At 37.6% G+C, this 26,349-nt stretch overlaps 1 protein-coding gene across 1 annotated transcript in view; it reads left to right on the top strand.

Moving 5' to 3' along the window:
• LOC122470400 (sodium/glucose cotransporter 1) overlaps positions 1-26,111 on the top strand; it is a 74,668-nt gene extending 48,557 nt beyond the window's left edge. The window contains exons 11-15 of the mRNA XM_043557931.1: positions 2,175-2,325; positions 4,569-4,737; positions 11,085-11,300; positions 12,994-13,099; positions 23,875-26,111. Coding sequence (XP_043413866.1) covers positions 2,175-2,325; positions 4,569-4,737; positions 11,085-11,300; positions 12,994-13,099; positions 23,875-24,092 — 860 coding nt within the window. The 3' untranslated portion in view covers positions 24,093-26,111. The remainder of the gene's footprint in view (positions 1-2,174; positions 2,326-4,568; positions 4,738-11,084; positions 11,301-12,993; positions 13,100-23,874) is intronic.
• Positions 26,112-26,349: the final 238 nt, after the last annotated feature.

Here is a 26,349-nt window from a genome sequence, read left to right as displayed (position 1 = left end):
TTGGGAAAAATTTAAGAACAATCTCTTATTCTGATTTGGGCAAGTGTAGTATTATCCCCATTTAACATATTAGGAGATGAGGCCTAGAGGTTGGCATAACTTGCTTGGGGTCAGAGTTGGAAACACACCCTTGTCTTTTTTTTTTTTTTTTGATGACAGTTTTACTGAATTATAATTCACATACCACATAATTAACCACTTAAGGTATACAATTCAGTGGTTTTTTTTAGTATATTCACAGAGTTGTACAACCATCACCACAATTACAGACAATTTTTATCATCTCCAAAAGAAATCCTGTACCTATTAGCAATCATCCCATATTTCACCCCAAACTCCTTAGCCCTAGGCAATCACTGGTATACTCCCTGTCTCTATGAATTTGCTTACTCTGAGCATTTCATATAAGTGGGATTATACAATAGTTGTCCTTTTTGTCTTGCTTCTGTCACTTAGCATAATGTTTTCAAGGTTCATCCATGTCATAGCATGTGTAAATACTTCATTCCTTTTTATTGATAAATAATATTCCATTGCATGGACATATAACATTTTGTTTATCCATTTATCAGTTGATGGACATTGTATTGTTTCTACTTGGCTATTATAAATAATACCACTATGAACATTCATGTTCAAGTTTTTATGTGGACATATGTTTTTATTTCTTTTGGGCAGACACCTAGGAGTGAAATTAATGAGTCATATGGTAACTGCATGTTTATTTTGAGAAACTGCAAGATTATTTGCACAGTGGCTATGCCCTTTTACCTTACTGCCAACAATGTATGAGGCTCCTATTTCTTCATATCTCCACCCACACTTGTTATTATCTGTCCTTTTTAAAAATTATTATTACAGCCACCCTAGTGGATACAGAGTAGTATCTTATTGTGGTTTTGATTTGAACTTCCCTGATGTTGAACATCTTTTCATGTGATTATTAGCTACTTGTTTATCTTCTTTGGAGAAATTTCTTTCTTTCTTTTTTTAAAATATAATTTATTGTCAAATTGGCTAACATACAGTGTATACAGTGTGCTCTTGGTTTGGGGGGTAGATTCCCATGATTCATCGCTTACATACAACACCCAGTGTTCATCGCAACAAGTGCCCTCCTCAATGCCCATCACCCATTTCCCCCCTCTTTCCCATCCCCCTCCCTATCAACCCTCTGTTTGTTCTCTGTATTTAGGAGTCTCTTATGGTTTGCCTCCCTCTCTGTTTGAAACTATTTTTTCCCCTTCCCTTCTCCCATGGTCTTCTGTTAAGTTTCTCAAGTTCCACATATGAGTGAAAACATATGATATCTGTCTTTCTCTGACTGACTTATTTCACTTTGCATAATACCCTTCAGTTCCATCCACATTGCTGCAAATGGCCAGATTTCATTCTTTCTTGTTGCCAAGTAGTATTCCATTGTATATATAGACCACATCTTCTTTATCCATTCAGCAGTTGGTGGACATTTAGGCTCTTTCCATAATTTGGCTATTGTTGAAAGTGCTGTTATAAACATTGGGGTACATGTGCCCCTATGAATCAGTACTCCTGTATCCTTTGGATAAATTCCTAGTAGTGCTATTGCTGGTCATAAGATAGTTCTATTTTTAATTTTTTGAGAAACTCTTTGGAGAAATTTCTATTCAAGTCCTTTGCCCATTTTTAATTGGATTTTTTGTCTTTTTATTATTCAGTTACACATTTTATGCATATATTCTGCATACTAGACCCTTATTAGATATATGAATTGCAATATTTCCTTCTATTCTACGTGCTTTTCACTTTCTCAAAAACCTCATTTTTGGAATCCTAGTTTGAATCTTTCTGCCATGCCATGAATTTTTTGAGTAAAAGACCTTATAAAAGTCCTCTTAGATGGAAACACACACACATACCATCATCATCATCACCATTAACCACTATCATCATCATTCATTTGCAAACTATTTACCTCATATATATTTTGCCCCTATCTCTTTGTTGATTGCTTTGGGCTAACAATATAATTTAAAGCCATTGTCCATTCCTTAAAATGTCTAGCCTTTCTGGAGAGATAAATCAAAGAATATGGCATGGTTTCAGAAGGCAAACAAATCTTGAGTCCTCACAATTTCCAAGTACAAAAGAGCTGAGGTACTGTGTGTACCACTCAGAACCTCCTTCTCTTCCAGGACTGCGAGGCCTGATGCTGTCAGTCATGTTGGCTTCTCTCATGAGCTCCCTAACTTCCATCTTCAATAGTGCCAGCACCCTCTTTACCATGGACATCTACACCAAGATCCGAAAACGAGCATCTGAAAAAGAACTCATGATTGCAGGAAGGTAAGTGCAGCTTCTTCTTGTCACCCACCATGAAAGCTTGAATGTACCCGCCCCCCGCCTCCCATGCTAGGGAAGATTGGTAGATATCTGGGTAGAATGAGAGTAACCTCTGTAGCTAGTTATATTTGCATCTCAGTGGGATTTAATTTTAAATTGAAGATCATCAAACAATGCCTGTTTGGAGTAAGATGTGGCATCAGAAATCATCTAGTCTAACCCTCAGTTTATCAACAAAAAAATGAGGCTCATCTTGCCTAAATCCAGGCAGTCTGGACAGTGGCAGAGCCAGGATTGGAACTCAGACCAACTGAGTCCTTGTCCAAGGCTCATTATCCGTTCCCATGTGACCCCCCCTCAGTCCTACACTATAGCTTTTCATATGGGCCATCTCTGAGGCCCAGATGCCTCTGATGCCTTGACTCTTTGCTGCAACATTTTGCTAGACCATTATGAAGGTCAAGTGATAGTATGCTTGAGAACATGCTCTGTAAAGTCTAAAGCACAATACTATGTGTACATTTGTTATTGCCAAATGGGATAATGGACACAATAGGATACTGAAAGCCAGAAGAGTTGGTACATGGGTTGGAGGTGCTCATAATTCATAGAGTGATGAATAGAGTAATTCATAGAGTGGATGCTCTGGATAGAGTACTAACCAAACCTCTGCAATGCCTCTTTGTGGGGCTATGGCAGGTCAACTTCTTCAGATCAGGAGGATCAAGTCTGTGTGATATCAGTCAAGGGAAAGTTTCACAGTGAGTGCAGAAGGGGTATGGGCTGCCACCTCATAGGTCTCATCAGTAAGATTAGGGCAAAGGAAGGAAAGGGAAAATGACAGGCCACTCTCAGGTGATGAAATACCTGGCACCCAGGGGAGATCTGACCAGGCCAGAGTCTACTACTTTGCTTCACAGAAGGCAGCACCATCACCCTGAATGGTTTTTCCCTTAGAAACGACTTCATAATTTTTTTCCTGTTATCTATAAGGCTCAAGATGAACATGGAAAGAGAACCTTTTTTTTTTGTTTTGTTTTGTTTTGGGTTTGCTCAGGGCTGGCCTGCTTGGCTCTGAGATTGTTGGAGCTCACATTTTTGTGTATTCTATGACTGCTGCCCTGGGGCTTATCCTTGCCCTAGACAGGTTTACAGGAAACAATCCCAAACTTTGCTATGGGGACTGTAAGAGCAATCAAGAGCTCGGAGAAGGGAGAGGTAAGCATGGCATGCAGTACTTGAGGAAATCTCCTGGAGGAGGGAGACCTGAACTAAGTCCAAAATGGTGGGTAGTGGGTAAATGGGGGGCAGTGGAAGGACATTCCAGAGGGAGAAATATATGAGTGAAAACACTGCTTTACGAAGGTTAGTTTAAGACTCTTGCCTTAAATTCATGTAAGTAAGGGAAGGGAATCATAGCCCTCTTTCTAATTAAATCAAGAGCACAAGTAAGAGGAGCTTTTAAGGGAATCCTTCAATCTCTTCAAGACTTGAAGTGAAACTCAAGGAGAGGAGAATCGGAAATACTTGGTAGCGTCCATTCCTTTATAAAATTCTTTTTGGCTTGTGGTTTTCACTTTATTACAAAGAAGAGGAGGAAAAGGAGAAGGAGGAGAAGAAGAAAATAAAAATTATAGTCTTTACTATTTATTGAGTGGTTACTGTTTGCTAGGTGTTTTACTATAGTTGATCCTTATTCCAAAATAGCAAGGTCAGTCATATTATTCCAAATTCACAAATGGAGAAATTGAGACTCAGAGAGGTTAAGCAAGGTGTCCTTTGTTGCAGAGAGAAAAACATGTGAATCCAGGATTGTCTGGCTCCAAAATCCATACATTTATTCCTATACACTACTACTTGTCGAAGTGTGATTCTTTTATGTCAGTGACTGGTTTAGGTTACTATGGAAAGTCAAGTACATTTCAGTTATTCATAGGCACAGATGACTTTCCCAAGGAGGCAGCATACAGAGGAAAAAAGCCTCAAGAATGAATTTGCTAATTATTTTTCCTTGCCATGGTCATATTACACACACACACACACACACACACACACACACACACCATGTATATATGATATATAATAAATGAAATTACATATACACACATATAAATATATACATTTATCTATCTATCTGTCTCCCTATATATCTGTGTATACACACACACACACCTGATACATAGAGATATATATTTATTCACACAGAGCCATTTATTGACATTCTGTTGTGGGGGCTTTGATTTCAGGTTGTTCATCTTGGTGCTGACTGGCATCAGCATTGCCTGGGTGCCCATTGTGCAGTCAGCGCAAAGTGGGCAGCTCTTTGATTACATCCAGTCCATTACCAGTTACTTGGGACCACCCATTGCAGCTGTCTTCCTGCTTGCTATTTTCTGCAAGAGAGTCAATGAACAGGTAGGTATCATTTATGCATGCCCCGAAAAACCACTCTGACACAGAAATTCCCACCCAGATCGATATATTCTCTGTGAGAGGGATTCTATTTCCCACAGATCTCAAGCAGGAAGATGTGCTGCTGAGGGTTTGTATGGGAAAGGCTTCAGGGACTCTCCTAGGTTCACATTCTTTTGGACTCCCACTCCTCCTTGCTGCAGCTTCCAAACTCATTCCCAACTAATGATGTACATTTTCCATGTAATCTTGGTGATTTTGACCTGACAACATGACACTCCCTAGGAAGTTTGTAGCCCCTGGGTAAGCAGCTCAGGAGCAAGTCTTAACATAGGCTACCTTCAGTGGTTCTTCAGTGAGCTTGGCTTTCCAGCTGGTAATTCTCAGGGACCAGTGAAGGATGAAGTCCTGGTGCTCAAGCAGTTTATATGCAAAATAGCATAAGGTAGATAGTAATTGAGGGATAAAATATGGCATAGAACATAAGAAAGGATTCTCAGGCTGTATCAACATGAACTGAAACTGAGAGGGAAGAGAGGGCATTCAAAGCAGAGAGAACAGCACCTTCCTGAGGCTCAGAGGTGGAAGTGCAAAGGTAAGAGTGAGGGTCAGGGGCTTGAAAGGAATCTCACCTGGCTTGAGAGAAAGTTTGTGTGTATGGATAATGGAAGACATGCTAGAAAGACAGGTTAGAGTTAAATTAGGAATGGCTCCTTTGAGTACCCAAATAAATTCACAAATGAAAGAGGAGAGATCACAACAAACACCATAGAAATACAAGCAGTTATAAGAGAATATTATGAAAAATTATATGCCAGCAAACTGGGCAATCTGGAAAAAATGGACAAATTCCTAGAAACATACAAACTACCAAAACTGAAACAGGAAGAAATAGAAAATTGAACAGACCCATAACCAGCAAAGAAATGAATCAGTAATTAAAAGTCTCCAACAAATAAAAGTCCAGGGTCAGATGGCTTCCTAAGGGAATTTGACCAGACATTTAAGGAAGAGTTAATACCTATTCTTCTCAAACTGTTCCAAAAAAAAAAAATAGAAATGGAAGGAAAACCTCCAGACTTATTCTATGAGGCCAACATCACCTTGATTCCAAAGCCAGGCAAAGTCCCACTAAAATGGAAAATTATAGGCCAATATCCCTGATGAACATGGATGCAAAAATTCTTAACAGGATACTAGCAAATCTAATCCAAAAGTACATTATTCACGATGATCAAGTGGGATTTATTCTTGGGCTGCAGGGGTGGTTCAATATTTGCAAATCAGTCAACATGATATACCACATTAATAAAACAAAGGGTAAGAACCATATGATCCTCTCAATAGATGCAGAAAAGGATTTGACAAAAATTAAAATTATTGATAAAACCCTCAACAAAGTAGGGATAGATGGAACATACCTCAACATCATTAGGGCCATATATGAAAGACCCACAGCTAATATAATCCTCAATGGGGGAAAACTGAGAGCTTTTCCTTTATGATCAGGAACCAGACAGGGATGCCCACTCTCACTATTACTATTTAACAGTGTTGGAAGTCCTAGCTTCAGCAATCAGACAACAAAAAGAAATAAAAGATATCCAAATTGGTAAGGAAGAAGTCAAACTTTCACTATTTGCAAATGACATGATACTTTATGTAGAAAATTGTAAAGACCCCACCAAAAAATTGCTAGAACTAATACATGAATTCAGAAAAATCACAAGATATAGCATCAATGTACAGAAATCTGTTGAATTTCTATATACCAATAATGAAGCAGCAGAAAATAGAAATCAATAAATCAATCCCATTTACAATTGCACCACAAACAGTGAGATACCTAGGAATAAACCTAACCAAAGAGGTAAAAGGTCTGTACTCTGAAAACTATAGAACACTTATGAAAGAAATTGAAGAAGACACACACAAAAAAATGGGAAAAAATTCCATGCTCATGCACTGGAAGAACAAATGTTAAAATGTTTAAACTACCCAAATAAATCTACATATTCAATACAATACCTATCAAAATGCCACCAGCATTTTTCACAGAGCTAAACAAACAATCCTAAAATTTGTATGGAACCACAATAGCCAAAGTAATGTTGAAAAAGAAGATCAATGCTGGAGGCGTCACAATTCTGGACTTCAAGCTATGTTACAGATCTGTAGTCATCAAGACAGTATGGTACTGGCACAAAAACAGACACACAGATCAATGGAACAAAACAGAAAACCCATAAATGGACCCACAACTATATGGTAAACTAATCTCTGAAAAGCAGGAAAGAATATGCAATGGGAAAAAGACAGTCCTTTCAACAAATGGTTTTGGGAAAACTGGACAGCAACATGGAGAATGAACATGGACCACTTTCTTGCACCATACACAAAAATAAATTCAAAATGGATGAAAGACCTAAATGTGAAACAGGAAACCATCAAAATCCTACAGGAGAAAAAAGCAGCAACCTCTTTGACCTCGGCTGCAGCAACTTCTTACTAGACATGTTGCCAGAGACAAGGGAAATGAAAGCAAAAATGAACTACTGGGACTTCATCAAGATAAAAAGCTTATGCACAAAACTGAAGGTAGCCTGTGGAATGGGAGAAGATATTTGCAAATGACATATCTGATAAAGAGTTAGTATCCAAAATCTATAAAGAACTTATCAGACTCAACACTCAAAAACCAAACAACCCAGTTAAGAAAAGGGGCAAAAGACATGAATAGTCACTTTTCCAAAGAAGACATCCAGATAGCTAACAGACACATGAAAAGATGCTCAACATCCTACATCATCAGGAAATACAAATAAAAACCATGACGAGATTCTACTGCACACCTGTCAGAATGGCTAAAATTAACAACACAAGAAACAACAGTTGTTGGTGAGGATGTGGAGAAATGGGAACCTTCCTACACTGTTGATGGGAATGAAACTAGTTGCAAACACTCTAGAAAACAGTATGGAGGTTCCTTAAAAAGCCCAACATAGAAATTCCCTGTGACTCAGCAATTACATTACTAGGTATTTACCCAAAGGATACAAAAATACAGATATGAAGGAGTACATGTAACCAAATGTTTATAACAGCATTATCAACAATATCCAAACTATAAAAAGAGCAGAGCCCAGGTGTCCATTGACTGAAGAATATATATATATATATATATATATATATATATATATGTAGTATATATACACACACAATGAAATATTAGTTAGCTATAAAAAATAGTGAAATCTTGCCATTTGCAACAATGTGGATGGAGCTAGAGTGTATTATGCTAAATGAAATAAGTCAATCAGATAAAGACAAATACCATATAATTTCACTCATGTGGAATTTAGGAAACAAAACAGATGAACATATGGGAAGGAAAAAAAGAGGGAAGCAAACCATAACAGATGCTTAATGATAGAGAACAAACTGAGGGTTGATGGAGGCAGGTGAGTGGGGATGGTGGTGAGTGATGAGTATTAAGGAGGGCACTTGTTATGAGCACTGGGTGTTGTATGTAAGTGATGAATCACTGAATTCTATTCCTGAAACCAATATTATACTATATGTTAACTAACTAGAATTTAAGTAAAAATTTGGGGGGTGCCTGGATGGCTCCAGTTGGTTAAACATTCAATTCTTGGTTTCAGTTCAGGTCATGATCTCATAATTTGAGCCCTGTGTCAGGCTCTGTGCTGGACAGCATGGAGCCTGCTTGGGATTCGCCCTCTCCCTCTCTCTCTCTCTGCCCCTTCCCTGCTCAAACACGCTCTCTCTCTCTCTCTCTCTCTCTCTTTCTCTCTCTCTGTCTCTCTTTCTCTCTCTCTCTCAAAAAAAAAAAAAAAAAGAACAACCTTTAAATAAAAGTTTTTGGGGAAAAAAGGAATGGCTCCTTTGAAAGCCAGGCTAAAGAGTTTGGATTTTCAGTGGAGTGCTGTCACAGGTATTCAACCATGAAAAGGATGTCTTTGGATATGCCTTCTGACTGAAGTGTTGCTCAGCTCTCTCTGTATCAAACCACCTACATGTCTGAGGAAGGCTGGGATGGAATGGGGTGTTGACTATGTAGCTTATTGTCTGAAGCAGTATAAATGATGATATATTTTTGGTTAGAGATAAATTCTTTCTCCCAATAGGACAGAAACAAATACCTCACTGGAGTGACCCAGATATGAAGTATAAAATTACCACATGTGCCTCTCTTCCTTCAACATTTGCCATTAGGAACATAGTCCAGATTTGCTGGTATCACAAAACTGCATGCACAGATAAACACCCTTGAAAAATAAGAAAAAAACCTGCAAGTTATGACAGGTTAGAAAAATGGGTACAATCTTAGGATATATTTCAATAGATATTGGCAGAAGCTGAGAGATTTCTAAAATGTAAGTTAGTAAAGTATGGCTAAAAGCCCAGTTGGGTATTGCCACGAACCAAAAACAGATTCAATTCAACAAAGGACTGGGGCATTCAAAAAAGAAGGCTAAGAATTGGGATACAGTGTAATGGTTCTCAACTGGGGGTGATTTTGCCCTTTCCCCAGGGGATATTTGGCGATGTCTGGCAACAGTTTTGATTGCTATGATTTGGGTGGATTGCTATGATTTGGGTTGCTGTCTAGTGAGTGGAGGCCAGGGATGCCGCTAAACTTTCTACAGTGCACAACACAGCTTCTCCCAGGCTCACCTCCCACCCCCAAAAGAATTTTCAAGCCCAAATGTCACAGTGCTGAGGGTGAAAAACCCTTGCCTAGAGTCTCTGGAGAGTAACATGTAGAGACTGCAAAGTGATTCTCAGGACAGGTCAGAGATTGTGTTTGATGAGGGTGACTCTAAATCTTGAGGAAAATGTCAAAGATTTCCAAGATTTTTCAAGGGCCTCTTGCAAATAAGACTAAAAGAACAGGAACAGGCAAATTGCCAAGAGAGAAGGAAAGCTCTAGAGCAGATTTTATCAATATTATTTATACAAACTAAAGTAAAAACATATTTTTTGAATGAATAAGTGTATGGGGGGTTAATGGGGAATGCCTTTTTCTTTTTCCTTATCATCTATCTATTATCTATCTATCTATCTATCTATCTATCTATCTATCAGATACTTCCAGATGCCAGACATAGAAATAGGCACTAGCAACACAAAGGGAATAAGTTCTGTTTCCTTCTCTGGGCAACTTCCCATTCAGATGGGGAGAAAGAGAAGTAAGTGAATGAATGATTCCATAGCAGTGGGATCAGTGTTGGCATGGAGGTGTGCCTGCAGTGCAGTCACAGCAAGGAGGATGGGCCTGCCCAATTCTGTCTTGGGAGGGTGAGAGGGGACATTTAAGTGAGAACAAGGTTACTAGGAAGGGAAGAGCCTGTGCTTTCCCAGATATAATGACCTGTGCAAAGACCCAGGACATAAATACTCATGACATGATAATGCAGAACATCTGGGATATAAAGTGCAGGGGTACCTGTGGCTAGCAGAGTTCAAGAATCAACATTTGACATGAAGTCTCTTTCTTCCCACCCTTCTATGAATTCACTCTACTTTGTCACTGCTCCTTTTAAAATGTGGGTCTCTAGATTCAGACTTGGTTCTCTAGGTGAGGACTGACCAAAAAAAAGGGGGAGTGGGTAGAGGGAAGGAAGGAAGGTAAGAGAGAAGGAAGGAAGGAAGGATGGAAAGGGTTAAAAAAACCCTGAGAAATTGTCCCCCAATAATTCTAGTCTCTTAAAGTTTTCCATATTTCTAATATGAAAACCCAAAGCTTAATGTAAAAACACATAGTATAGTTTTATGTTCTCAAATTAAAAACAGTGACTTTGGATCTTAAAAGAGGTTAATGAAGAAAGTAGTATTTATATCTTGATGGAAACATTCCTTTCTCTTCCATCTTCAAAAGACCCAATTTTTTTTTCAGTGTATTCAAGGAATACGTATTACTTCACAAGTAATTACGTTGCATCTGAACATGGCTAAATCTGGAAGCTGATGGTGGTAGTAGCTACAGGGAGAGAGATTCAAATTACTTTTAAAATTAAAGGGAATTTTTGGAATTAAATCTTTGGATTGACATTCAACACCAGTTATTAGACACTGTACCCCATTATATTATGAATCCTCATTTTAAGACCCAGGTAAAATCACATCACTGAAACATGATAAACACACCTGCTGAAGGCTTAGGCCAGACATCACACTCCTAGCCATATTCTGAACTCCAGTGTTCTGGCTTCAGATGGCCTGAAGATATCATTTGTTTCATTTTTGTTCCTTTGCCTCTGTCCCCCTAGGAATGCCCAGCTGTTTTGTGTGTTCGGTATTGGTTAACCCAGGGTTTTCTTTCACAGGGAGCCTTTTGGGGACTGATCATAGGATTTCTGATTGGGGTGTCCCGTATGGTGGCTGAATTTTCCTATGGAACTGGGAGCTGCATGCAGCCTAGCAACTGTCCCAAAATTATCTGTGGTGTGCACTACCTGTATTTTGCCATCATCCTTTTTGTCATTTCTATCATCATCATTGTGGTTGTGTCTCTCTTCACCAAGCCCATTCCAGATGTGCATGTGAGTATCCATTTTGGGGAGGTGTCCTGCCCTTGTTTCATGTTCATGCTGCAACACCCACCTTGGTTGCTCTTTGCTCAATTAGACATTTGCACTCATATGACTAAAATAGCCCATGCTTGCAATTTGTTTTACGTAGAAAGACACAGAACAGAAAACATGGTGTGCCAGCAAAGCAGTATCAAGCATGTGTCTTTGGCAGAAGTTTTCATAGTAGTTCAAATTTCAGTTGAAAGGGTATTCTCTGGATCCTTCACCCTGAGTGACAGCACAACACAAGGGCATGAGATCACATGGGTGAGCACAGGGGCTACTCTGGCTGAGATGCTCATATCTCAAATAGGAACTTAGATTTTTTCTAATAGTCCCATGGCATGACTTCCAGGGGTCCCAGCAAGGGATATACTTAGTTACAAAAATCACCACACTCAGGGAAATTTGAAGTACGGTATTCCCTTAATTTTTGTCCAATTAAGCTTCCAAACAATTACCCGTATAGTTTGAGAAATTTCAAACAATATCAAAGTCCAATTGATTCAAGACTCCAAAAATAGTAAATACTCTCCTTTAACTCTAGATGTCACCCTTGGTTTAAGATTTATTCACAGCCCTCCCAATGCAGATGAAGATTTCCCATTATGGGTCATTTTTACCATAAGCAATATAGTCTGGTAGCTCAGTACAGCTGACATTTTACCTTTTTAAGGTTTCTTAGGAACAGAGCTAGAGAGTTAGCCAAGGCCATTTTTGCCCATAGAGAAAGAGAAAGTGACTTTTTAGTCACAGGGACTTACGGAATCCCTAAGAGACCTTCAACCTCATTATGAATTTTTCAAAGCTGTGACCAATCTTGATGTAAAACAAAGACTGCTTTTATAGCAGAAGAACTGCCATTATGTTTTTTTGCTGAATCTGTCAACTGGCTTTCTTTGTGTTGTTTTTAATGCTTCCTGATATCTCAGTGTTTGCAAGTATTGCAGCCCCAAGCACATTTAGCTCCATGATTCCTCTTGAAGTAGAGAAAGGAAGGTAGTTACCAAAAGAGGTCATGGGTAGAATGAACACATTAAATTGATTTTCAGACTTCTACGAGTTTCTGGTTTCATGTCCATAGAAGCTGTGTCTCCAGCTCTATTCTATTCTAATATGGCTCATAATTCTACAGATTATGTCCTTATAAGGTAACAAACACATAGTATAAAACTCTACTCTTATACTGTTGGTCTAGACAAATAAGTGTAAAGGAACAAATTTGGTTATCATGTGTGAGAAGAGTTCATTCATTCAACAAAAATTTCTTTATTCAAGGCAGTCTCTTAGTCTCTGAATATAATATCACACAATGTGAATTCATGTGTATAATTCACATTGAAGTATCCATATTTAGAAATAATGTTGTAGATGGAACTGTTAATCTATGTTTTTGTTGGTACTGAGAGACTACGATACCTCTTTTTTTGTTGTTGTTTTCATTTTTTATTGAGTTTCATTGAGCAAACACTGGCAAAGTGAATGTCTCACTGTGAGTGCCTCCAATGCCCACTGTATTCTAGAGCAATGGCTAGCTATCCACTGACACCTTTCAGGAAGTGATGTACCTTTTCCTTTCTTGAGCACATATCTTTGTTCTCCAACTTCTTGACCCAAGACACTATTTGGATCTTTCTGCTAACCTGTTTTGCTTTCTCCATAGCTCTATCGTCTGTGTTGGAGCCTGCGCAACAGCAAAGAGGAACGTATTGACTTGGATGCAGGAGAGGAGGACATCCAAGAAACCCCAGAGGAGACCATTGAAATAGGTGATTTGTGATTCAGAACCTAGTTCCAAGCCCTAAAAAGTTACTCCTCCAATAGCAAGGCCACTGTACTGAAGCATTTATGAAATGTCTTCATCAAAGCTCAGATCTCTCTTCTGGAAGGGAGTAGGGAGTGAGGTGGGGAATGAGATGGAATGGATGGGAAATTCACTCTGAGGCCTGGTCAAGGGGAAGAGAGAGGTGCAGAACAATCCCGGCCTCATTATGTCTCATAGTTCACAGTGTGAACTATGTAAGTATGAGTTGGGTATTTGCCACCCTGACTTGATTTGAGGCATGGCCAAGGACAAGGGAAGAATCAGAGCTTGTGAACTGAAAGCAGTTGCAACCTAAGCTATCGTTAGTTCTAGTGACATCAGGAAGATGGGTGAGAGGCTCTTGGGGTCTTATGTCTCATCAGCTTACCACATCAGATTTAGAAAATCAAATTTCCCTGAAGTCCAGTAAGATAATGCATAGTCAGTGTTTAGAGACTTATCCTGATCATGGGGAAATGCTTTCCTCAGCTTATATATTGGAGTTTTTTCTCCCTACTCGGGAGTGGTGCACACATTTAGGATGGTTGTGGAGATGTATTGTATGTAGAGGTGTGGGAGTGCAAGATCATATGTGCTTTATCTGGTGCTGGACTGGAAGTCACATCACTCCATCTGAAGGGGAGCACAGATGCAGCAGAATAAGTTCTGAATATGCATCAGAAATATATAACCCTAGCTCTGGAAAGGGCTCTAGATATCATTTGGTCTTATGGCCTTATTTTATGGACATGTGAATTGGGAGTCAGGAAGGAAGTGGCTTTGCCTATTATCCCAGCTCTGATACAATCTTCTCTTGGTCTCTAAAGACCTTTTAGTTTTGAAACCTGTGACTCTGCATGTACTGGAAAGAATCTAGAGCCACAAGCAGTTGACCATGTTGTTGAAAAAGGTAGACATTTTCTGCTTCCTTGGAGCAGGGAGACATGGACATGCTACCTGCTTCTCCCACTTCCAAAAATGTCTCCACACTGAGTGAGAATATCATAGATTTAAAAGGGACATGGATGAGAAGTCTTTTGCATGTTTTAATGTAGAAGAAGAGGTTAGTTATGTACCAGAGGGCAAATTTAAGACTGATGAGTGGAATCTTATTTTATTTTATTTTATTTTTATTTTTATTTTTTATATGATTATCCAGTTGCCCTAGCACCATTTTATTTTTATTTTTTATTTTAATCCCAGTGTGGTTAGCATACAGTGTTACATTAGTTTCATGTGTATAATATAGTGATTTAACAATTCTATACTTTATTCAGTGCTCCTTCAGGTAAGTGTGCTCTTAATCCCCGTCACCTAATTTATTATCACCCCACCTCTCCTCTGGTAACCATCAGTGTATTCTATATAATTAAGAGTCTTTTTTTGTCTGTTTGTTTTGTTGCTTAAATTCCACATATGAGTGAAATCATATGGTATTTGTCTTTCTCTGACCGACTTATTCACTTAGAAGTACCTCTAGGTCCATCCCTGTTGTTGCAAATGGCAAGATTTTATTCTTTTTTATGGCTAAGTAATATTCTATTGTATCTATATACCACATCTTCTTTATCCATTCATCTATTGATGGACACTTGGGCTACTTCAATAAATTGGCTATTGTAAGTAATGCTGCAATAAACATAAGGGTCAAATATCTTTATGAATTAGTGTTTTCTTTCTTAAAATTTTTAAATGTTTATTTATTTTTGAGAGATAGAGAGAGACAGAGTGTGTGCAGGGGAGGGGCAGAGAAAGAGGGAGACACAGAATCCAAAGCAGGCTCCAGGCTCTGAGCTGTCAGCACAGAGCCTAATGTAAGGCCTGAGCCCATGACACATGAGATCATGACATGAGCTGAAGTCGGATGCCTAGCTGACTGAGCTACCCAGGTACCCCTATGAATTAGTGTTTTCATATTTTGGGGTAGATACCCAGTAGTGCGATTACTGTATCATATGGTAATTTGATTTTTAATTTTTTGAGGAGCCTCTGTACTGTTTTTCACAGTGGCTGCACCAGTTTGCATTCCCACCAACAGTGCACAAGAGTTCCTTTTTTTCCACATCTTCACCAATGCTATTTGTTTCTCGTGTTTTTGATTTTAGCCACTGTTACAAGTGTTAAGTAGTCATTGTAGTTTTGATATGCATTTCCCTGACGACGAATGATATTGAACATCTTCTCATGTCTGTTGGCCATCTGGATGTCTTCTTTGGAGAAATGTCTGTTCATGTCTTCTGTCTGTTTTTAAATTGGATTATTTGGGTTTTTTTTTGTGTGTGTGTTCAGTTGTATAAATTTTTAGTATATTCTAGATACTAACCCTTTATCAGATATGTCATTTGCAAATATCTTCTCCCATTCCATAGGTTGCCTTTTAGTTTCATTGATTGTTTCCTTTGCTGTGCAGAAGTTTTTATTTTGATGAAGTCCCAATAGTTTATTTTTGCTTTTGTTTTCCTTGTCTCAGGAGACGTAATCTAGAAAAATATTGGTATGGCTGATGTCAGAGAAATGACTGCCTGTACTTTCCTAGGATTTTTATAGTTTCAGGTCTCACAGTTAGGTCCTTAATCCGTTTTGAGTTTATTTTTGTGTATGGTGTAAGAAAGTAATCTAGTTTCATTCTTTTGCTCAGTTTTCCCAACACCATTTTTCGAAGAGACTCTTTCCCATTGCATATTCTTGTATTTTTGTGTCAATACCATGTTTTGATTACGACAGCTTTGTAGTATATCTTAAAATATGGGGTTGTGATGCCTTCAGTTTTATTCTTTTTCAAAATTGCTTTGGCTATTTGAGGTCTTTTGTGGTTCCATACAAATTTTAAGATTATTTTTTCTAGTTCTGTGAAACATGCTGTTGGTATTTTTGATAGGGATTGCATTAAATCTGTGGATTGCTTTAGGTAGTATGGATGAGTTTAGACTATCTTTACATTTCTTTGTGTTGTCTTCAATTTCTTTCATCAATGTTTTATAGTTTTCAGAGTACAGGTCTTTCACCTCCTTGGTTAGGTTTATTCCTAGGTATTTTATTACTTTTGGTGAAATTGAAATGTTTTCTTGATTTCTCTTTTTGCTACTTCATTATTAGTGTATAGAAATGCAATGGATTTCTGTATATTGATTTTACATCCCACAACTTTACTGAATTCATTTATCAGTTCTAGTAGATTTTTGGTGGAGTCTTTTAGGGTTTTCTGTATATAGTACCATGTAATCTGTGAATAGTAAAAGTTTTACTTCTTCCTTACCAATTTGGATGCCTTTTTAATCTTTTCATGATCTAATTTCTGTGACTAGGACTTCCTGTACCATGTTGAATAAAAGTGGTGAGAGTGGACATCCTGTCTTGTTCCTGACCTTAGGGGGAAAGGTCTCAGTTTTTCCCCACTGAGTGTGATGTCCACTGTGGGGGTTTTTCATATATGGCTTTTATTCTGTTGAGGTATGTTCCCTCTAAACCTACTTTATTGAGGTTTTTTTGTTGTTGTTTTTTGTTTTTTTTAATTCAAGAATGGATGCTGTACTTTGTCAAATGCTTTTTCTGTATCTATTGATATATTGAAATGATCATATGGTTTTTGTGTTTTCTCTTATTGATATGATGTATTATGTTGATTGATTTGTGAATAATGAACCACCCTTGCACCCCAGGAATAAATCCCACTTGATTGTGTTGAATGCTTTTTTTCATGTATTGTTGGATTTGGTTTGCTAATATTTTGTTGAGGATTTTTGCATCTATGTTCATCAGGGATATTGCCCTGTAGTTCTCTTTTTTTTTTGTATTTTTTTTTAATGTTTTTGGTGTCAGGATGAGTGGTCTCATAGAATGAGTTTGGACGCTTTCCTTCCTCTTTTATATATTTGGGAATAGTTTGAGAAGAATAGGTATTAACTCTTTAAATGTTTGGTAGAATTCATCTGTGAAGAAATATGTTCCTCAACTTTTGTTTGTTGGCAGTTTTTAAAAATTTTTTTTTTAATTTTATTTTTTCTTTTTAAATTTTACATCCAAATTAGTTAGCATATAGTGCAACAATGATTTCAGGAGTAGATTCCTTAGTGCCCCTTACCCATTTTGCCCACCCCCCCCCCCACAACCCCTCCAGTAACCTTCAGTTTGTTCTCCATATTTATGAGTCTCTTCTGTTTTGTCCCCTGTTTTTACATTATTTTTGTTTACCTTCCCTTATGTTCATCTGTTTTGTCTCTTAAAGTCCTCATATGAGTGAAGTCATATGATATTTGTCTTTCTCTGACTAATTTCACTTAGCATAATACCCTCCAGTTCCATCCACCTAGTTGCAAATGGCAAGATTTCATTCTTTTTGATTGCCAACTAATACTCCATTGTATATATATGCCACATCTTCTTTATCCATTCATTCATCATTGGACATTTGGGCTCTTTCCATACTTTGGCCATTGTTGATAGTGCTTCTATAAACATGGGGGTGCATATGTCCCTTCGAAACAGCACCCCTGTATCCTGTGGATAAATGCCTAGTAGTGCAATTGCCGGGGTGTAGGGTAGTTCTATTTTTAGTTTTTTGAGGAACCTCCATACTGTTTTCCAGAGTAGCCGCACCAGCTTGCATTCCCAGGGAGGTTTTTTTTTTTTTTTTTATTATTACTAATTCAGTTTCATTACTGGTCATTGGTCTGTTCAAATTTTCTATTTCTCCTTGATTCAGTTTTGGAAATTTATGTTTCTAGAAATTTATCCACTTCTTATAGGTTGTTCAATTTGCTGGCATAGATTTTTTCATAATATTCTTTTATAATTCTTTGTATTTCTGTGGTGTTGGTTGTTATTTTTCCTCTTTTATTTCTGATTTTCTTTACTTGAGTCTTCTCTCTAACTCTTTTCCTCTTTTTGATGAGTCTGGCTAAAGGAATTTGGTCTTTTCAACAAACCTCATTTCAACAAACCTGGCTCCTGGTTTCATTGATCTGTTCCACTGTGTGTGTGTGTGTGTGTGTGTGTGTGTGTGTCTGTGTTTAGTATTTATTTTGTTTGTTTCTTCTCTAATCATTTTTCCTTCCTTCTGCTGGTTTTGGGTTTTGTTTGTTCTTTTTCTAGTTCCTTTAGGTGCATGGTTAGGTTGTTTATTTGAGATTTTTCTTGCTTCTTGAGGTAGGACTATATTGCTATATAATTCCATCTTAGAACAACTGTTGCTACATCACAAAACTTTTGGACCATTGTATTTTTTGTTTGTTTGTTTGTTTGTCTCCATTTATTTTTTGATTTCCTCCTTGATTTCTTGGTTGACCCACTCATTGTTTAGTAGCATGTTATTTAACCTCCATGTATTTGTGTTTTATCTAGATTTTTTCTTATGATTGATTTCCAGTTTCATAGTATTGTGTTTAAAAAGATGCAGAATATGACTTGGATCTTTTAGAATTTGTTGAGGCTTGTTTTGTGGCTTAATATGTGAATCTATTCTGTAGAATGTTCAATTGTACTTGAGAAGAATGTGTATTCTGCTGTTTTAGGATGAATATTTTGAATATATCTGTTAGGTCCATTTGGTCTAATGTGTCTTCAAAGCCACTGTTTATTTGTTGATTTTTCTGTTTAAGTGATCTATACATTGATGTAAATGGGGTGTTAAAGTCCTCTACTATTATTGTATTACTATCGATTACTTCCTTTATGTTTGTTATTAGCTGCTTTATGTATTTGGGTGTCTCCAAGTTGGGGGCATAAATATAACTCTTATATCTTCTTGTTTGTGCCCTTTATGATTATATAGTGTCCTTCTTTGTCTCTTGTTACAAGTATTTATTTATTTATTTATTTATTTATTTATTTATTATCTATCTATGGTCTTTGGTTTAAAGTCAGTTTTGTCTGATTGCTACCCTGGCTTTCTTTTTACTTCCATTTGCATGATAAATCTTTTCCATCCCTTTACTTTTTTTTTCTTCAAATTTTTGTTAAATTCTGGTTAGTTAACATATAGTGTAGTATTGGTTTCAGGAGTAGAATTTAGTGATTCATCACTTACATATAACACGCTGTGCTCAGCCCAAGTGCCCTCCTTAAAACTCATCACCCATTTAGCTCATCCCCCCCATCCACTTCCCCAGCAACCTTCAGTTTGTTCTCTATAATTAAGACTCTATAATTAAGACTTTGCTTCCCTCTCTTTTTTCCCATTCCCTATGTTCATTTGTTTTGTTTCTTTTTTTTTTTTATTAAACAAATTTTTTTTAACGTTTATTTATTTTTGAGACAGAGAGAGACAGAGCATGAACGGGGGAGGGGCAGAGAGAGAGGGAGACACAGAATCCGAAGCAGGCTCCAGGCTCTGAGCCATCAGCCCAAAGCCCGACGCAGGGCTTGAACTCATGGCCCGCGAGATCGTGACCTGAGTTGAAGTCGGACACTTAACTGACTGAGCCATGCAGGCGCCCCTGTTTTGTTTCTTAAATATCACATATGAGTGAAATCATATGGTATTTGTCTTTTTCTAATTTATTTCCATTATATATATATATATAATGCTTATTTCCACTATATATATATATACATATATATGTATATGTATATGTGTATGTATATGTATATGTATATATATATATATATATATATTACTTAACTGGGTCGCTTATATATCTTTTTTATCCATTCATCAGTTGCCCACTTCACTTTCAATCTGCATGTGTCTTTAGGTCTGAAATAAGTCTCTTGTAGGCAGTGTATAGATGGGTCTTGCTTTTTTTTTGGGGGGGGGGTCTTGCCTTTTAATCCATTATGTCACCCTATGTCTTTTTATTGGAACACTTAATCCATTTACATTCAGAGTAATTATTGATAAGAATGTACTTATTGCCATTTTGTTATTTATTTTATGGTTGTTTTTGTAGTTCTTCTGTTTCTTCTCTTGCTCTCTTCTTCCATGGTTTTCTTTAGTGATATATTTGGATTCCTTTCTCTTATTTTTTGCATATCTATTACTGGTTTTTCATTCACGGTTACCATTAGGTTTATATATAATATCTTATGCATATAGCAGTCTATATTAAGTGATGGTCGCTTAAACTTGAACCCATTCCTTACTCCTCTCTCCTCATGTTTTAGGTAAATGGTGTCATACTTTACATCCTTTTATTTTATGACTCTCTTGACTAATATTCATAAATATATTTGTTTTTTACTGCTTTCGTGTTTCTTATTTTTCTTACTCCTACTTTCCTTTCCACTCAAGGAGTCCCCTTTAACAGCTTTAACCAGCTTGTAGGGCTGGTTTCATGGACATTAATTCCTTTAATTTTTGTTTGTCTGGGAAACTCTTTATCCCTCCTTATATTCTGAATGATGGCCTTGCTGAATAGAATAGTCTTGGCTGCAGGTTTGTTTGTTTGTTTGTTTGTTTGTTTTTCCTTTCAGCACTTTGAGTATATCATGCCACTCCCTTTTGGCCTGCAAAGTTTCTGCTGAAAATCAGCTGATAGCCTTATGCGGTTTCCCTTGTATGTAACCATTTTCTTTTCTTTTTCTTTCTGCTTTAAAAATTCTTTATCACTACTTTTTGCCATTTTATAATTTTGTAAAAGGTTTATTTATTTATTTGAGAGAGACAGAGACAGTGCCAGTGGGGGAGAGGCAGAAAGAGAGGGAGAGAGAGAATCTCAAGTGAGCTCTGTACTGCCACTGCAAAGCCTGATGCAGGGCTTGAACTCATGAAACTTCAAGATCATGAACTGAACTGAAAACAAGAGTTGGACACTTAACCTACGGAGCCACCCAGGTGCCACTTTTTTTTACCATCTTAAGTACTATGTGTCTTGATGTGGACCTCCTTGGGTTGATTTTTGGGGGCTTGCTGTGTCTCCTGGATCTAAATTTCTGTTTCCTTCCCCAGATTTGGGGACTCTCAGTTATTATTTCTTTGAATATTTTTTTCTTTTTTTAATATTGCAGAAATATATTTATTATTTTTTAAAATATAATTTATTGTCAAATTGGCTTACATACAACATGCAGTGCTCATACCAACAAGTGCTGAATAAATTTTCTGCCCCATTTCCTTTCTTCCCCTTCTGGGATCCTTATAATGCAAATGTTATTATGCTTGAGAGTATTGCTGAGTTTCCTAAGTCTATTTTCATTTATAATTATTATTTTTCCTCTCTCCTGTTCAGTTTGATTGCTTTCCATTACACTGTCCTCCAGGTTGCTGATCTGTTCTTCTGCTTTCTCTAGTCTACTATTTATTCCATCCAGGGTACTTTTAACTTCAGTTATTGAGTTCTTCATTTCTGATTGGCTCTTTTTCATTTTTTCTGTCTCTTTGTTAAGGGTCTTACTGAGGTCCTCCACTTTTTTCTTAAGTCCAGTGAGTATCTTTATGACCATTACCTTAAATTCTCTATCAGGCATATTACTTGTCTCTTTTGCTTAGATCTCTTGCTGTTTTTTTTTTTTTTTTTGTCTTTTTTGGGACATATTCCTCTGTCTCCTCATTTTGTCTCTCTGTCTCAAAATGTTTTAAATGCTTATTTATTTATTTTGAGTGAGGGAGAGAGAGAGAGAGACAGAGAGAACAAGTGGGGCAGAGAGAAGGAGAGACAGAATCCCAAGCAGGCTCTGCATCATTAGTGCAGAGTCTAGTGCAGGGCTCGAACACAAGAACTGCAAGATCACGACCTGAGCTGAGATCAAGAGTCGGATGTTTAACCAAATGAGCCATGCAGGCACTCCTCTGTCTGTTTCTATGTGTTAGGAAAGTCAGCTACGTCTCCTGTTCTTGAAAGTATGAAGAAGAGGTCCTGTAGTGCCCTGCAGTGCAATGTCCCCTGTTCACCAGAGTAGAACTCATCCAATTTTAACTCAAAGTGAGGAGGCCGTATAGTGCAGAGACATAGTGTGGGCTTTGGATTCAATAAGAACTGGGGTTGAATTCTTACCTCTCTACTTACTCCTTGTGCAAGTGATTACATTTTTTCTAAAGCTTATATTCTTTATATAAAAGTATTCTAAATGATAGACTATACCTTATATCATTGTTGGAAACACTGAATGAGATAATGCTCCATTATAAGAATTGGCTATAGGTATCACCATCTTGATTTCTGCTAAGGAAGAATTTTCTAACTGAATTGGTCTAGAAAGGGGTAAGCAGAAAGTGTGCATCTATCAAGAATTCCATAGTGGAGACTCCCACACTGCCTAGAGAATTGGCTTAATGACTTCTAAGGTTCATGGCAACCTTGAATTCTGTTCTTTCTTGAAGAACTCGTGGTGAAAACACATGACCCTGACTTATTGTAATAAAATAAATTAAGATCTCTTGAGGGCTTTTATAGATAATATATATCACTGTCACCATTCTCTGAGCAACAGCAGCATGAACCTATCTTGTCATCATCACCATTATTGTCATCATGACTGATAATATGATCATGACATATTTAAATTATGAATACCTTACTCTAGATTCATTTTAGCACCATATCATACTTTTAATAAGATAATAAAAATATAATTCTTCCAACTTTACAGATAAGGAAAATGAGATATAGAGATTTTCTCAAGGCTGCCCAACTTTTTATTGATCCAGATCACCATGAATTTCTTACTTGGGCTGGTCAGTGAGCCCAACTTTTGTTACTCCCTCTCCATTCTCCTATTTTGGTGGAGTGAACCAAAGAATGGGTGCAAGGAGACTGGAATCTTTCTTATACGCATGAGAGAAAAGAATAGAAGGAGACTATTACTTCTTGATATCAACTACACTCTGGGCATTCTCTTATAAAATCTTATAATGAAGGTGTTATTTATCCAATTTTACATGCACTTGAAGATAAGACAGGTGAATTAGCAAAACCATAAACCCGAGTTTTGGTTCCAGTTCTGACACATGTATGTGCTTAATCACTAAGGTTATTTGCAATTCTAAAAGTTTGTAACTCTTAAAAAATGAGAGAGTGGAGAGGAGTAGTCTCTGACCATCATGTTGAAAACACAGTGTGCTTGATTTCATATCTAGTGAGCCATGGATCTGGGATTCTAATCCAGGTCTGTATATCTTCAGTGTCACACACTGGCTCAGAGGAGAGAATCAGTTCCCTTGGTGGGCATCTGCTTTGAATGACAGGGCCAGTTGGGTGGTTTGATTCAGCAGTGTTTATATGCAAGAGCAGACATTAAGCCCTGGAAGTGTTGATTGTTGCTGCCCTGTATCACGGAGTATTCAGACCAATTATTACCACATGGCTGGATATGTTGTAAAACTTTGGAACTTTCAGGTGTAGCCAATATGCTCCTGACTCATGCCAGTCTCACTGCTTTCCAGTGATGTGGTAAACAGATATGAGCTTATGTGTTTCAGAAGTGGGTTTTCCATGTTGTTCATATGTCATATTTCCAAGCCCATTGTTAACACTTTTTCTCGCAAAGTATTATTTCCTGCTTGATTATGACTTACCTAAATCAAAATTTATTTTAATTGGCCTGATAGAGATAAAACATAATTTATTTGATCATAAAGATGTAGAATTCATCTATTACCATCATCTTATAATTAATAAGTTCACTTAAACATTTGTACCATTTCCTTTCCTGCAAACAAGAAAATTGGGAAATGTCTGTAGAATGGTAGATGTTCCATTTCATGACATCTCCCCTGAAACCTTTCCCTGTGCCTCCTGCTTCTATATCCAATCATCTCTCTCTCTCTCTCTCTCTCTCTCTCTCTTTATCTTTCCCCTGACACAGAAGTTCCTGAGGAGAAAAAAGGATGTTTCAGGCGAGCCTATGACCTGTTTTGTGGCCTGGACCAACAGAAGGGCCCCAAGATGACAAAGGAAGAGGAGGCGGCAATGAAGCTGAAGATGACAGACACCTCTGAGAAGCCTTTGTGGAGAACAATAGTTAATATCAATGGCATCATCCTGCTTGCCGTGGCTGTTTTCTGCCATGCATTTTTTGCCTGAGCCTTGCCTTCTGCTATGGGCTGTGTTTGGGAAGGCCAGACTTTTCCTCTGCCTCCTTTAGTACCATTCTGTGGTATTAAAGTAAACCAGCCAGTTGTAAATTTTGCCCAAGTGATAAATGTGTACAGGTGTAATTGCAGGTTAGCTGAAGAAAAATCATTAATTTGCTCTTAACTTATGTATTTGAGGCCAGTGTGATATTGTCAGCTGTACATATTAGAGCTGCAGAAAGAAAGTCCAACTCAGTCATGTCCAGGAAAAGATGGACTAAGAAAGAGAAGCTCTGCAATGTCTGATGCAAATTTGTCTCAGGTAGATTCAGTGTGTCAATGTTGTAATCCTTGAATATTATTACTTTAAGAGCTGTGGTCTCCCTGGTTCATGCCACTTTCCCTATATGACCTTCCCCTCATTTTTTTTTCCTTTTTTTTCCCCTCATTTTTTTTAAGAGAAAAATTTGCCCTCTCACATCCCTGTCAAGTTTTTTCTTGGCACAAGGAAATCAATCTGATAAACTGATGAATGCATGGAAGGTGAAGCTGGGAGCTTGATCAAGTCCCTGCCCTTGGTGTTTTCTCTTTGAAGGGAAAGCTTAGGGATGGCAGGACTTACCCCAAAGGGAAGGACCCAGGAACTAGTCTCAGACATGTGGGGAAAGTGGATAATCTTGAGTCAAGGGATTTTCTGTTTTTTTTTTTTTTTTTTTTTTTAAGATGTCCATTGCAAGTTCCTCATGTTTGAGATTTGACTTATTTTGTCATTTCCTGTATCTGGAATGTCTTAGGCACTCAGTAATGCTTATGGACTGAATGGATGATTTGGCAATTTATTTATAAACACTTGCTTTATTTTTACGTAAGCCTGGCCCTTGGTTAAACATTGTGTGTGTGTGTGTGTGTGTGTGTGTGTGTGGCTGCACAAAGTACACACTCTGATGACTTTCATCAATTAGAATGCATTTTCCAGAGGCCATTCTTCCTTATGGTGCAGATGTTGACATATGAGCTTAGAAGCTGATCTATGTCACAGAATAGAGCAATTATACCTTTTGGGACATCCGTCATCTCAAATAAGCCACAGTCTCTTGAAACATGTAAACAATTAACCCAATATTCTCTTCCCCATGAGTAAATGTGACCACAGCCCTTATTTTTTGGGGTGTCTTGGTTGGTGATCATCCACTGACCAAAGTTAGGGTAGGTGGTCTCTGTCCTGAGTGGTAGCACTCAACACTGTTAGCTGACAGGAGTGTATTTCTTGTTGAACCTGTTTCCTAGGGAGAAGTGTTTAAAATGTAATTTAAATATAATTAATTAAATTTAATTCTTTTAGTCTCACCTGTGAAATCTCAATTATGTTGTAGTATGTACTCTTTGAAGTTAAGAAAAAGTCATGATGTTAGTATTGCCTGATTTCAAACTAGCTTAGGAAAGAGCTGGGATCTGAGGTGCTGTGGAACTGAGGTGCTGTGGAACAGCTCCTAGGTGTAAAAATGGTTCAACAGGCAAAGGGATATCTTGTTCTTGTGGAAGGAAGGGCACTATTTGATACACCCTCATATTGCCTTTAAGTGAGGCAGAGAAGAGGGGAACTTGGGGAATTTCACATGTCTGGCATTACTCAGCAGACTCAGTTTCATATGGAGTTTGTGGTATGATGATAAAGGGATGATGAAGGGAGAGGATTGGGATGATAAAGGGAGAGGATTGAAAGCTAGTGGATGAAGTGGGTACAACGTATCTAGTTTGTCCTAGATTCAGTTTCTGGCATTGTCAATGATTCACTGTGTATATTGTGATAAATTATTTTGTCTTAACTGTGTATTTTTCTGTTTGAAAAATGGGGACCTTGGTGCTTATAGCATCTACCTACCTCCTCTGGGTGTGACTAGGTCACTTTGTAAAGGGGATGACAGATACATACATGAAAGATAACAAGCAGATGTTATATTAAACAGCATTTGTCCCATAAATTAAAATGTATTACTTTGATAATAATAAAAACATAAAAAAACTGTAACATCAGGTTTTCTGCTTTCTAGATATTCTAAAGAAATACTACGTGGAGAGCTTTAGTTGGCACAAGATGTGGATTAGGAAAAAGGAGCCAAGACAGTTGAAAATAGAATCTAGCCACTTGAATAAAAGGTAGCAAAGGAGATGATTTCAACTTCAAAACATCTAGTAAACATGAGGTAACTACTTTCAATACATAATGTCTTTTTAGGACAGACTAAATCGTGTGGGTAACGAAGGGC

The sequence above is a fragment of the Prionailurus bengalensis genome, chromosome D3, assembly GCF_016509475.1.
Source record: "Prionailurus bengalensis isolate Pbe53 chromosome D3, Fcat_Pben_1.1_paternal_pri, whole genome shotgun sequence".
NCBI lineage: Eukaryota > Metazoa > Chordata > Mammalia > Carnivora > Felidae > Prionailurus > Prionailurus bengalensis.
The sequence above is the reverse complement of the archived record's forward strand: the minus strand, read 5'-3'. Positions and strand labels throughout refer to the sequence as shown.